General features: G+C 30.2%; 1 protein-coding gene across 4 annotated transcripts; it reads left to right on the plus strand.

Moving 5' to 3' along the window:
- Positions 1-1,464: 1,464 nt before the first annotated feature.
- byn (brachyenteron) lies at positions 1,465-9,258 on the plus strand. Of its 4 annotated transcripts, none has more exons than XM_065504453.1 (7): positions 1,465-1,677; positions 1,768-2,870; positions 5,797-6,040; positions 7,045-7,501; positions 7,585-8,083; positions 8,143-8,542; positions 8,606-8,749. In XM_065504453.1, exons 2-7 carry the CDS (start codon positions 2,867-2,869, stop codon positions 8,613-8,615), a joined length of 1,614 nt encoding a protein of 537 aa, XP_065360525.1. In that variant the 5' UTR covers positions 1,465-1,677; positions 1,768-2,866; the 3' UTR covers positions 8,616-8,749. The 4 variants fall into 4 exon arrangements, with proteins under 4 accessions (XP_065360525.1, XP_065360522.1, XP_065360524.1 ...); XM_065504450.1 differs by having other exon boundaries at positions 1,466-1,677; positions 8,643-9,258; XM_065504452.1 differs by having other exon boundaries at positions 1,466-1,677; positions 5,800-6,040; positions 8,643-9,258.
- Positions 9,259-14,158: the final 4,900 nt, after the last annotated feature.

Below are 14,158 nucleotides of genomic sequence, written 5' to 3' on the forward strand. Positions count from 1 at the left end.
TCGAATGTTGTATGAAAATTTAAGTGTTACCAAAAGTTCATATTTATACATAAACAAAAAAATTTGTTAATTTTAGTGTAAAATAACAACCAAAAAATAACACTGAAATCAGTTGATTTATTTAATTTATGAAAAACGATAATTTGTTTTAAATATTTGTCAATTGTTTGCATTTTTACACAATTCAGACATTAGTTTGCTATTGTTCGCTGCACTATTAATTTTACATATTAATAGACTATGGAATGTTTTGTTATGATCTGTTTCTTTTGACATTTTCAAGGCTTGACAAGGTAAACATACGACTTTGCTAAATCTGTGTTCACAACCACAATAGTTGTATCATACAACGTACAACATACAACTACGTTGTGAATTCGATATATATGTAGTATATATTTTGAAAGCAAACAAACTCAAATCATAACCAATATTACAACAACAATAGAGAATAAATAAAATATATTTTGTACGTACTATTTACAAATTTTAGTATGACGATAGTACAGAGTGGCGTAAGAACACTGTAAAAAATTTTAGGTAACATGTACATTAGGGCTATACATTTTTTAAATTTTTTACAAATATCAAAATGGCCCTAGTATAGTCGAATAGAATATTTAAAGTTATTTTTATTACTTTTATTACTTTTTCGCGGTTGGCAAAAAAGTTCACCCACAAAACGTTTTTTATCAATAAACAAACATATATAAAAGGTTCATAATAATCAGGGAAACGAAAATATACATTTGCATGTTTTTCCTTGTGCGTCGTATGGAACTATCTATAAAATATTTTTCCTTTTCAGAACAATTTAAGAATTTTGGCATCGATTTGTTAGTGCATGTTTTTCCTTTAAGAGCATATTTATGCATATCTTGTACATAATAACATAATTAAGGCATACTTTTTTAAGTCATTTTTGCAGCATATTTTGTGAGCAAAAAAAATACTTTTTATAGAATATTTCGGGTTTCCCTCAATACCACAAAAATTTAAAATTATTTAAAAAACTGTATAGCAGTTCAGTATATTCATATATTTCTTTAAGTTATGGATGTATGCGATTCGTGAACGTTCATAGCACTTAGGCTGTTAACAATTAATACTCATTGAAAACAATTTTTAAGATTTTTTTCAATGTACATTTTTCATACATGAATTTGGAAGATGGTTTCGTCTGAAACCACTATTACTACCTGCTGTTGCCAAGTCCGCGCAACAAATAAGTGTAGAATGACTAAAATCAATGATAGTTAAAATGGTCGTGCACATACAGACGGTTTCAAACTGAACTGAACTGAAAACAATAACAATATGGTTTCTCTACCTGGCCAAAGAAGATGAAAGAAGAATGCAAAAAGGCGGGGCCTTCAATGTGTGAAAAAGAGACAAAAACTCAGTAACTGTGAAAGAGTTAGAAAGGTGAGCAACAAAAGGCTAAACTATAGAAAAACAACAACAAGTAATTGGGTTTGTGAATGATGTTTGTGATGAAAACAAAAAACGACAACTTTTGTGATGGCTGAACAAATTAACACCGATCATTAGCTTCGGAATACGCAAACGGGTTTGAACACGCAGTTTTCAAAATTAAAAATATAAAAATTCTATCTCAAAATATGAATTAATAAATTAAATAAAAAAGATCAAATATTTCAGAAACATTTAAGCAAGGTAAGTGCGAAAAGATTAAATAATTTTTAAATTTATTAAAAACATGAATAAAAAATAGTTAATAAATTGAAATATTATTTATTTTTTCAGTCAATTGCCCATATTTTATTGGATTGCTCGTTAGCTGTGATGAAACAGTAGAAAAATCTTAAATTGATCACATAAAAACATATTTCGAGTCTAAAAATAAATGAATAAATTCTAAAAATAACTGCAAATAAAGTGAGCGAAATATTAAAAAAAAAAAAATCTACAATCTAGTTACTCGCACGCCATTAACACACATACTCGTATTTGACAAATGGATACTAATTAATTACAGTTTGTACAAAATTTTAGTACGATTCGAAATCACCAGCACCGCCAACGGTACCCGAACCAGCACCACTATCAACATCATACTCCATATATATATACACACACAGGTAGTCAAGCAACACCTTTAACGTCAACATAAAGTGCGTTACCAATCATTAACAAACCGTGAATTATCATTAACACACAAAATAAAATTTGAAAAAACTAAAAAAATGTTATAATAAAATAAACGTTAAAATTAACAGTAATTTAACGCAAAAAAGTGAAAAGTGCCTAATTAAGATAATCACAGGAGATTCTACTAAATAATCAAAAATAAAAGAAACAACAAGTTGCTAAAAAAAAGATAATAATAACTACCACCAGCGATTTCTCAGCAGAGTTGACATTAACAAGTTCCGTTTCCGTTAATTGTCGTTTTGATCATTTAGAGTGGCGCGTGACACTTTTGACACGCAAGTGTTAAACGTTTATTATAAAAAGTTACCAAAAAGAGGAATTATAAAATGCAAAAAATTGATTTAAAGAATTAAAAATAAACAAACAAAAATAAAATAAATATTATTTAGAATATAAAAAAGGTATTTTCCCGTCGCCCATAAAAAGTGTGAAATTTTTTAGTGAACAAAAAAGTATAAAAGAAGAAAACATAAAAATACAACAATAAAATAAGTCTATGTTGGGTGTTAATTATATTTATAGCTGGCAAATATTAAAAAAGCTATAATTTAATATAGAACATAAATTTATTAAAAAAAAATACTCAGCACAATCGCTGTTAGTAACCTGATAGTTGCTTCTGGTTTTCTAAACAAATATATTGTTGAGACATCAAGTTTAGTGGAACTCATTAAATACTAATTTCAAAATAATGCGTAAGTAAAATATGACTAACTCAAAAGATAAATGTATAATATAATCGTGAACAAATCGAATTTATTGAGGACATAATTTACTTAAGCTAAGTTGAATAACTGTGACTATTTTAGATTTCATATTTAAACTATTTGATGTTTGATAGAGGAGTACGGTTTTTCGAGAGGAGTACAGTTTTTCAGAAAGCTGTGGAAAGAAGCAAACATACATTAAAGTGTTTTGGAAATTATATATACAATTGATTTATATTTTAATTATACATAACATAAAATTATTCAAAAATTTGTAAGCAAAATTCTAGTCTAAGTTAGTTAGACCCCTTTCACACTAGGCAATTTAGTTGCGCAAGTCTGTTGCCCAACAACAAAATAGCATGTAAAATTTTCTTCTCCTTAACCCGACATTATCTCTGTCATCTACAAACACAAGAGACTTGCGCAACTAAATTGCCTAGTGTGAAAGGGGTCTTATTGTTGTAATTATTTATTTCAATCTGGCGTTTATCCTGTCCATGTCTTCGAAACGTGTAAATGTGATATTTTTCTCAAATTTGTTTCATTCTTGTTAAACATCCAATAATCTTTCTATACTTAAACATTCGGCAAATTTCCGAATACCCGAAGGTAATTTAAAATTGAAATTCAGTGCGAGAGCCAATATCTACTATTTTAAATGACTCTCTAACCTCTTTAGAAGCTTAGATAAAAATCATTTGTTAAACAAAAAAAGAAAATTTTAGACCTTTTTAGACACAGTTAAAAAAATATTGAAGTACAATTTTAACACAATTGGTTTTTATATCTTGTTAGAAAGGTAATTTTATGCAAAATATAAGATTTATTATAAAAGTTTAAAAAAGTTGATTTAAATTGCAAAAAGTTAAAAATAAAGAATAAGAATAAAGAAAATTGTATTTTTGGTCTAATGTTTAATGAATTTAATTAAATGTTTCCTCGGTTAGTTTTAGATATTAAGGAACAAACAAGATAAATTTATATACACACATTACGATGGACTAAAAATGCTAGCAATTGCCGTTGGTCAATTGGATAAAATAACCAGAAACAGATTGTTAGAGACTTTACTGATTTTTCTAATATTCCAATTTCATAAAATTTACAGAGTAGATGAAGAGCGTTGAACACTATCGGTAAAATACATCTAAATATAATATGTAATTATTCAATAAGTATTTTATGTAGAATATGCATGAGATACTCATGAAATATCACAAAATAAAATTTCTAAACAATCCCAACTATAGCTAAACTCCATACAGATTATCTGAAACGATTTTTATACATTTATCAGCTAATAACTTTAAATACAAAAATAAGTATGAACGTATTTTTGAAATCATATTCAAGATTGGAGTTGTCCATAAACTTATTTTATATCCTTTCCATTTCATATACGTAAAAAAGAAAAAAAAAAATGGAAAAGTGTCCTGTTCCCACGAGTCTGGCTTCAATCGGTATTAACCAAAACGAAATCATTATTTGACCCCATACAAACAGGGCCATCCTAATGTACATGTAGATATATGTACATATGTATGAATTTGCGTATAGTTTAAGCTCGATTAACTTAAATAAATATTACAGTCACGAATATTTTTAAACACTACATACTTTAATAAATAACAAATAAACAAAATGAGAATATGCTTCATGAAAAAAATAAAATAAAACCAAAAATTATAAGTGGATATTTCAAAATTTTTTCGCTTTTGCCTATTCATACATAAAAAATAATAGATTTTGTAAATCGTAAATATTTAAATTAAATATTCCTGGTCTTAGATAAGTACTCCTAAATATATGTATTTTGTTATAATAAAGATTTTAGTAAAATTACAACTCTCCTTTTTTTATTAGCACCATAATAAAAGTATGTATGTACCTTAAAATGATTGTCGGCATAGTCTAATAAATTTTATGTATTTTAAAAATTTCTTTCAAAAACCTTTTTAAAGCCAAAACAATTCAATTATTTTTGTTCTTTTGATTTTTCTTTAATAAATCTTATAAGTGTGTTTCTCATTTTGCTGATATTCTATTCGTATGTACGAGCATGTTTCCAGATATAAAGAACAATTAAAATATTTTGTTTGTTTATGATTTGAACAGAAAGTTCCTTTTCAAAACCAATTTACCAATTTCAACAGCAGTTTGTTTCAACACTTTCATAACAAACATTTTACTTAAAGCATCATAAAACAGAAGGGATCCCTCATATTTATGACATTCCAAAACATAACAATCAGCCGATAGTCAGACGGACGGAAAAAACATTTAATCTTTACTTCTTCTTGCTGTAGTTTTTGTTTTCATCTCAAACAGTTATGACGCACATTTACACCCAGTGACTTGAGCGTGGCTAAAAAGTGCAATATAATTTCAAAATGCCGACATTCGAATGAGTGATTCAGACAATAGGATACACAAGACAAACCGAACTAAAACAAGATGAAGAAGTTGTTTTGGCAGTAGAAATTCTGCGGATTTTTTGTGATTGTGGCGATTTAAAGAATATATATAGATTTTATTGTACCAACATCATATATCGCGGTCTTTTTTGTTTATACATACTCGTATGTATATGAGTCTAATGTACTATTAAAAGACAATTTAAATTATGAAAACAACAAAAGATTTGAATTGCCCCAGTAAAATAATAAAATTATGAACGTTTTTATAAGCGTCGAAAATATTTAGACAGGGAGACCAAAACGTTTATATTTGGAGTTATTTTATTTAAAAGAATATTGAAAAATTAATCAATTAATCAGCAAATGAAATTATCACTTTTGTCTTTTTAAATTCCCGTTTTTAGTACTAAATAAATAATTATGTTCAATATTTGTTTATTGTGAAAAGAAAATAATGAGGATTTATAATTTTACTAAATTTTAAACAATTCCAGAAGACATGTCAACGTCCCATATATTATCGGCTGTGGATCCCCATCCAAATCAATCAACAAATGGAACTCATTCCCCACAGCATTTGCATTCCGAACATTTGAATGCAAATAACCATGGGTCACTGCAACAACGAGGCAGTCCCAGTGCTTTGGAACGAAATCTTCATGTCTCCTTGGATGATCGTGAATTATGGTTGCGTTTTCAAAATCTTACCAACGAAATGATTGTTACAAAAAATGGCCGGTAAGTATTTTAATTTTATTTTAGAAACTATCTACTATTTGTTTTTGTTTTCCTAATATTTGTTGTTGCTGTTGTTCATATTTACAAGTTTGTAAGGTGCTAAATGTTTACAAACTGTTTTTGTTTTGCAAATTACCTTTGAAGGTTTTGTTTTTGTAGAATATACAATATATACATACAGTGGTGGTCACCAATTTAAGACAAATACTTGAATTTTTTTCATCAACTGAATTTTAAGTGCGATAGAGCCAAAATAAAAGGACCTCTAAGGGTATGAAATTTATTATTAATGTTTCTAGTTTCTGAAAAATGTTTGGAAAAATGGGTAAAACATATATGGACAGAGATATGTGGAAATACGTTGACCCACCTCAGCGAACATCCGCTGTTAATAACATGATATGACCGAAACTAATGGAACTAAAAATACGAAATTTGGTCAGAATATTTTATAATAATTAAAATATAATGACATAAATGTGAGGAAATATGATTATTTAAAAACAATTTTTTTTGGTCAAGTTGTAGAACCATTTTATGTATTCGTGGTGAATATGTATGCATTGACACAGTCGAATAAAGCACACTTGTGTGTTAAAACAGTCCTCATGCATACACATTTGTGGAAATATTTGAAAAAATAATTGACAATCACGTGGAATTTAACAAACAATTTTTGTCTTAAATTCCTGGCCACCACTGTACATACATAGATATGTATGTATAGTATTGTATAGTATTGTATTGTATTGTAAAAGTAGGAGTATAATGAGCTTCTAACGTTTTCTAATATTTAGAAAACAAAGAATAAAAATACAAAAATACTATGTATAATAATTTCGGTTTGAATATTAATATTTAGGTGATAATTAGTCATGCAGTCATGGTTCTAGTTTATTCCAAAGAAAATGAAAATTCAAAGAAATATGAACCCAATAAATAATGTGCTTGAATATTATAGATTTTGACCAGAAATTAATGAAAAACTAAATTATATATTACAGACGCATGTTTCCGGTAGTGAAAATAAGTGCTTCAGGTTTAGACCCCGCTGCCATGTATACTGTTTTATTGGAATTTGTGCAAGTGGATTCTCATCGGTGGAAATATGTAAACGGCGAATGGGTTCCAGGTGGTAAAGCCGAAGTTCCACCATCGAATCCCATCTACGTACATCCAGAGTCACCAAATTTTGGTGCACATTGGATGAAGGAGCCCATATCGTTTGCCAAAGTCAAATTGACCAACAAAACTAATGGAAATGGCCAAATTATGCTAAATTCCTTGCACAAGTATGAGCCACGAGTTCACTTAGTGCGAGTGGGCTCAGAACAACGCCATGTTGTTACATATCCGTTTCCAGAAACGCAATTTATTGCGGTTACAGCATACCAAAACGAAGAAGTTACTTCATTGAAAATAAAGTATAATCCATTTGCTAAAGCTTTCCTAGATGCCAAGGTAAGATTCGTTATCATTTATATTTCTATTCAATTGTAGTCGTTTACACAAAAACTAATAAAAACATTTCACATTGCACAAAGGAGCGTCCTGATACATTATATTCTCATGATGCTCATTATGGTTGGTTAATACCCCCTCCGACACACTACACAACAGCCGCTGTTAATGCTAATCCTTCATCTCTATCACTGGGCGATCCTTCCATGGCCTCCGGCAATTGCGATCGTTATGGTAGGTCCTTGACTAGCCGAGCGACTGCTTCCAATAGATCCACTCCTTATAGTAGACCTCGTATAGTCTCGGGTTCTGGCTCCAATGGAAGTATTGGTAATTCTTCACCACCTCAGCCACCATCAGCCCCTCAAACTCCAACTAGCATGCAATCGTCTTCACTTTGCTCGACCTCTGCAGTATCTAGTGGTTTTACAAGTTCCTATTCTCAATCAGGATTTATGCCTGTTGAGCCTACAACGAGTGCTACTGTATTTTCCTATCCAGGATCCTGGCAAACAAATACAAACTATTGGAGCTCTTCGACAGTACCAGGACCGATGCCCGTAAATACCGCCCGGGTTTTAAGTGAGTAAATTAGAAAATTCTTTCCAAGCATATCAATTAATACAGTTATTCTTTTACAGCTTCTCATAATTCTCCTTCTCCTACAAACAACGGTTCGCCGACATATACATCCCCGTCGCCTGGTTATACCATTCATCATCTAACTCCTCACAGTCATGGTCACCAATATAATATGTCTCAATCGGCCAATCACGCGACAGCAGATATGTATCAAACTGTCGCTTCGTCTTCACCTACTCAGTCATATGCCACACCTGCCCATCAAGTATACCATCCCACACCAACGTCTCCTTCGTCCCACCAACTATATACGAACGTGTTAAATCCTCCTAGTGCTCTAAGTTATCCAGCGAGTTCTTGGCACAACGGTTCTGCTGCCGAATACGGTCTATATCAGAATCCTGCAGCTGCTGCGTACGCCTATCAGACCGAATATATACCATTGGTTTCAGAAATTGGGTAAGTTTCCGTAAATTTTCCTCGTTAAAAATAAGACGTGTGTTTTAATAATATGTAGTTTAGTTATCAATGATTTTTCTTTCCATTATCAACAATCCAGCATGTACGCCCCAACCCCTCTAGAACCGGTAGAAATTACTAAAACAATGGACTCAACAGCTCAAGACTCATTATACCGAAATCCAGAGGAATCTTCTACGGTATTGACCTTGGAATGTAACAACCTTAAATCAGATGCTACATCGCTTGTCCACGAAAACTCCGTTAAGATGGAGACTTTAGTGACAAGCAATGGACAATCAATTAATAGAGTTTCATCGACCGATGCCAATACATCTGTGGTGACGGGTAATGTGACTGCTGCTCCATCAGGATCTGGCAACTGGACGCCTCTAACACCCCCTCAAAGTGCTTTACAATAGGATTTTATTTACACTTATATAATTTAGTTTCTCTTAATCATAAAAAGCCTTTAGATGCAAACACAAATGTTCTTTTAATTATTTGGTGTGGAGAATCTCAAACAATTTTGAAAATTTTCTATAGTTTCAACTCTTTAAGAACCAAATACACACCAATTCCTCTGTCTGAGTTTAAATATATTTTCAAATGTATTACATTTTACTAAATAGTTTTAATAGATTTATTTTTTTTAGATATTTAAGTAAAAAAATATAATAAACAATCGTTACTAAATATGAAATATGGCTAATTTAACCAAATAACAATGAAAATTTTATTCCTGACAATAGCATATTGCATTTACATATGTATGTATGTATTTATAGAACTTATCCTTAAACATAAATATCCTATCAATTTGATTCGAAAATAAAATATACATGATATGATAACATCTTGAAATTTTGGCACTTACATATGCATTTTCTCAAGTAACCCAGGAAAAAATAAAAGTTTCCATGCAACTTAGAGAAAGCTATTGAAATAAAGTGTAATACAACTATAACTCAATTGCTTGACTATAATTCAAGGCTGGAATTACACTTGTAATCAATATGAATTCCAGTAAAAAAGCTTATTGTGTACTGGACACAAACGATTTTTCCTTTCAAAACTTTAATTTTAACATACAAAAAACTTTCATTTCTACAATGAATTTTGCTTTAGATGTTTTATTATTTTTTACATTCAACAACAATATAAAAATTTACTTTTAACATACAAAAGCTTTCATTTCTAAACTTTTGCTTTACATATTTATTTTATTTAACATCACACTAACACATCTACTATACTTGTTATTAATGCAATGAACGAAAAACAACATAAAAGTAACACAGCGACCGGTGCACAGTGGGTTCAAATGTGTACAAAGTGGTGAATAATTCTGGGAAACCGTAATTGTAAAATATTTATATTTTTTATTGATATCAATCAAAAAAAAACATAAAAAACAAGTAAGAGTGTTATATTCGGCTACACCGAATCTTATATACCCTTAACCAAACCATACTTTAAGAAAAATATTAACAGTTTTTGATGAAAAAAAATTGTTGGTAAAAAAATGTTGATGAAGAAAAATTTGGTGGGGTTATATGGGGGCTTCGAAAACTTGATTTCATAGCTATATCGTCATCGCTATTTATAACGATGAAAAATGTGGATATTACAAACGGAATGACAAACCTTGTATTCATAAAAAATGTCAAAAAAAAAATTGTTTGCCTAATTTATAAGCTAACTACGGAATATGTAATTAGATGGTTGAAATTTAACATAGTGATGTAGAATTTGATGTAGTTTTAGCCAATGCCAGTAATTATGAAAAAAACTTAATTCGAAAGTATAAACTTTTGGTTTTTGAAAATCAAAATCCAATTGTAGGATAACTATAGCATATACATATGTATGTGTATACATTAATGTTTATTTGCATACTCAAACGTTCAACTAAATGGTGAATAATGTAGTATGTAGTAATATGTAGTATATTTAAGTTATTATCAAATTAACTTTATGTTTGTGTTACATGCATTTACACCAGTGATGTTCAAAAATAAAAATGAAGATATTTGGTGAGAGACCCAGCAAACATAATGTCAAACACTTAAAATAACAACAAAATGAAGAAAGTTTAAATTTAGAATTTTTGTCAAATAAAACCAATTTATTAAATGAATATAATTTAAATTTTAAGGAAATGAAAGAATATACATTATACGGCCGAAATACTCTCAAATTTTTTATTTATTTTTAACTTTGTTTTTTGTGTCAATTGTAATTGAAACGCGTGTGTTTGCTATGCTTCATCCAAAAACCAACCAACAACAATGCTTATTGAATTTCTAAAAAATGAGACATTTATTACGCTCTTTAAAAGAGCGTAACAAATGTGTTTAAATTTTTTAAACAATTGTTGTATGCAAGGTTGCCAACTCTTTAGCTCTGAAAATGGCTAGATTTTGAATTAAAAATGGCTAGAAATGGCTAAAACCCAAAAATAACTGAATACAAATTCATAAATATTACATTTCTTGCCTCAATTACCACGAAGTCTGGTTATGTATTACTGACAGTTTTCAAAAATAATTTTTGCCGACTTCGTGTTAATGGGATTTAGCAGATTAACCCCCATTTTCTCAATTAATAGAATTTTTGTATGAGAACTGTCAGGATGTCGTCACGATAAAAAATAATCAGAGATTGAGAAAATGGGGATAAATATTGTAATATCAATAATTTTTTATTCCTTTTTGATAAATTAAACAAATTTCTGGGCACTTACATTCAAAATGGGATCCATTGAGGAAATGCAAAATTGATTTTTGAATATGCCTGATGTGTTTGCTTTGGAAACAATTTCGAAGCCTGTTTTCAAAAAACCAATAATATTCTCATCAAATCTTTGTCATTTGATAAAAAATACTGTTTTATTTTTAAAAAATTCCAAAAATGTTCAAGAAAAGTATAAAATAAAAAAGGCTAAGACAAAATAAAATGGCTAGATCTTCCGGCTAGATAAAATCTAGCCATTATTTTATGGCTAAATGAAAATAAAATCGCTAGATCTAGCCGGAAAATGGCTAAATTGGCAACCTTGGTTGTATGGGATGAACATCACTGATTTACACTCAACTCTAAATGTGCTCAAACCAGGGATTGAGATTCGATTTATTTATAACTTTTCAAATGTTACTACTTATTCATAGTACACAATACATAGAGCAGATACTAAAAAATAACTCAAACAAACAAAAGTCGAAAAGATTAAATACTGGTCTGAATGTCGTAAAAATAGCGCAAGTTTTATTAGATTTTTGTTCGAGGTCAATCAGACATGTCTAAAATTCCTTTAGAATTTTCTTATCTAATTTACCACGTACAGAATTCTGTGCGACAAGTCTTAACAAATTTACGATTTCTTGTCAACCACTCATACACATTTCGGTACAATGTGAAATCGTCAACTTGTGCAGATTGTCGGTGGGAATTCTTACCGAATTCGGCAAAAAAGTATTAGTGGGTACATATGTACATAAATGTGTATGGTTAATATTCATTTTTGAAAAATCTCGGAACCTGTAAATTTTCATTTTGCACTGCGCATATACAAATTGAGAGAGCAACATAAAAATTGGCTCAAAGTTTATATAGAAAAATCAGTTTCTCTTAATGATTTACCCTCATCCCACCCAATATATTTTTATATATAAAAGAGTAACGTTACTGACTGACTGACTGAATGACTGATTCATCATCGCACAGCCCAAACGGCTGAAGCTAGAATCACGAAATTTTAACTGTGGGTTCCTCCCTTCCCAAAACGATCCGATAAGAAGGGATTTTTGGAAATTCGAACGTTTAGGGGGTAAAAAAGGGTAAATTCGGTAACCTTATATCTTCAAAACTAATAAAGATACAAAAAAACTTAAAATAGCATGTTACGCCATTTAAAAAATAAGCTGACAGGTGTTTTGTACTTTTTGGAAATTCGAAACTTTTAGGGGAAAAAACGGGTAAAAACTGTATTTTGGTACTTTTTTGCACCCTATGTATCTTTTAAACCAATAAACAAATTTTAAATCGTATTCCTTAATTAACAAAAAATAAAAAATATAAGTTTGGTACTTTTTGGAAATTCGAACCCTTAAGGGATAAAAATTGTGTTTAATTTTGTTACTTTTTCATAAAATATGTTTTTCTATAATTTGACATAGACATACAAATATTTTTATACCCTACACCACCATAGTGGGGAGGGTATTATGCGTTTGTGCAGATGTTTGTAACGCCCAAAAATATTAGTCTAACACCCACCTTAAAGTATACCGATCGACTTAGAATCACTTTCTGAGTCGATTAAACGATGTCCGTCCGTCCGTCCGTCCGTCCGTCCGTCTGGTTGGCTGGCTGGTTGTCCATGTAAACCTTGTGCGCAGAGTACAGGTCGCAATTTTCAAGATATTTCGAGCAAATTTGGTACATATTACTTTTTCGGCCCAAGGACCAACCCTATTGAAACTGGCTGAAATCGGTCCATTATTTCACCTAGCCCCCATACAAATGTCCCCTCGAAATTGGACTTTATCGGTCATAAATGTTTAATTTATCTATGTATCTACACAAATTTCGCTCCAAATAAGTTTTATATATACAAAATTCATGTCACCAAATTTTGTTACGATCGGTCCATAATTAGTCATAGCTCCCTTATAGACCCGCTTCCGAAAATCAGTTTAACGTGCATAAATCACTTAAAAATGTTGGTATACACACAAAATTCAACATAAATAACTTTCATATAGACATAAATCACACGACCTAATTTTATGGTGATCGGTCCATAATTGATCATAGCTCCCATATAAGGACCCTTCGAAAAATCACTCAAAAATATAAATTATTGATATTTTAAAAGAAAAATATTTTTACTCATTTACTTGGTGTAGGGTATTATATGGTCGGGCTTGACCGACCATACTTTCTTACTTGTTTATTATGAGCTCCCACCACGATACAGAAATTTATTTGAATTAAATTTTACCAAAGCAATGGGGATAAAAAAGGTACCAAAAAGGGGATAAAATCGGGAAAATACATTTTATTGAAATTATTAAGCCAATTTTGATAATTTTTTAACATTGGTTCCTGGATTCGTACAAAAATTAACTAACAAGGTGTTATTTGGAACTCGAGTGCCAAGGTGTATATTGGGCCAAATACGGGTAAACAGTTTGGTACTTTTTTTAAAACATATTTTTTCTTGGGCACATTAACACAGATTTTAATATTTTGAGACATGTCTGTAGCATAAACAATTTTGGCAAAATGGAATATTTTTAAAGTTCGAACTTGATTGTTTCAAGGAAGAAAAGGGAAATTGGTACTTTTCTCCTAATGGTACTTTTTTTTAATATTTTAAATTATTTCACTTATCGACATTAAAGTTAGCTGATATGTATCTGAGTGAAGTTTGTGTTAGGAATAAGGTACAATATTTAGGTACCAAAATGTGAGAACTGAACTATAGGTACTTTTTTATTCATCTAATGGTACTTTTTTAATTTTATATGACAATGGACTTAGAAACATGAAATTAAGCATATATGGTCCTAAGTGAGTGTGAATTTTAGGGGTAGACTTTTTGGTACTTTT

The sequence above is a fragment of the Calliphora vicina genome, chromosome 3, assembly GCF_958450345.1.
Source record: "Calliphora vicina chromosome 3, idCalVici1.1, whole genome shotgun sequence".
Classification (NCBI taxonomy): domain Eukaryota; kingdom Metazoa; phylum Arthropoda; class Insecta; order Diptera; family Calliphoridae; genus Calliphora; species Calliphora vicina.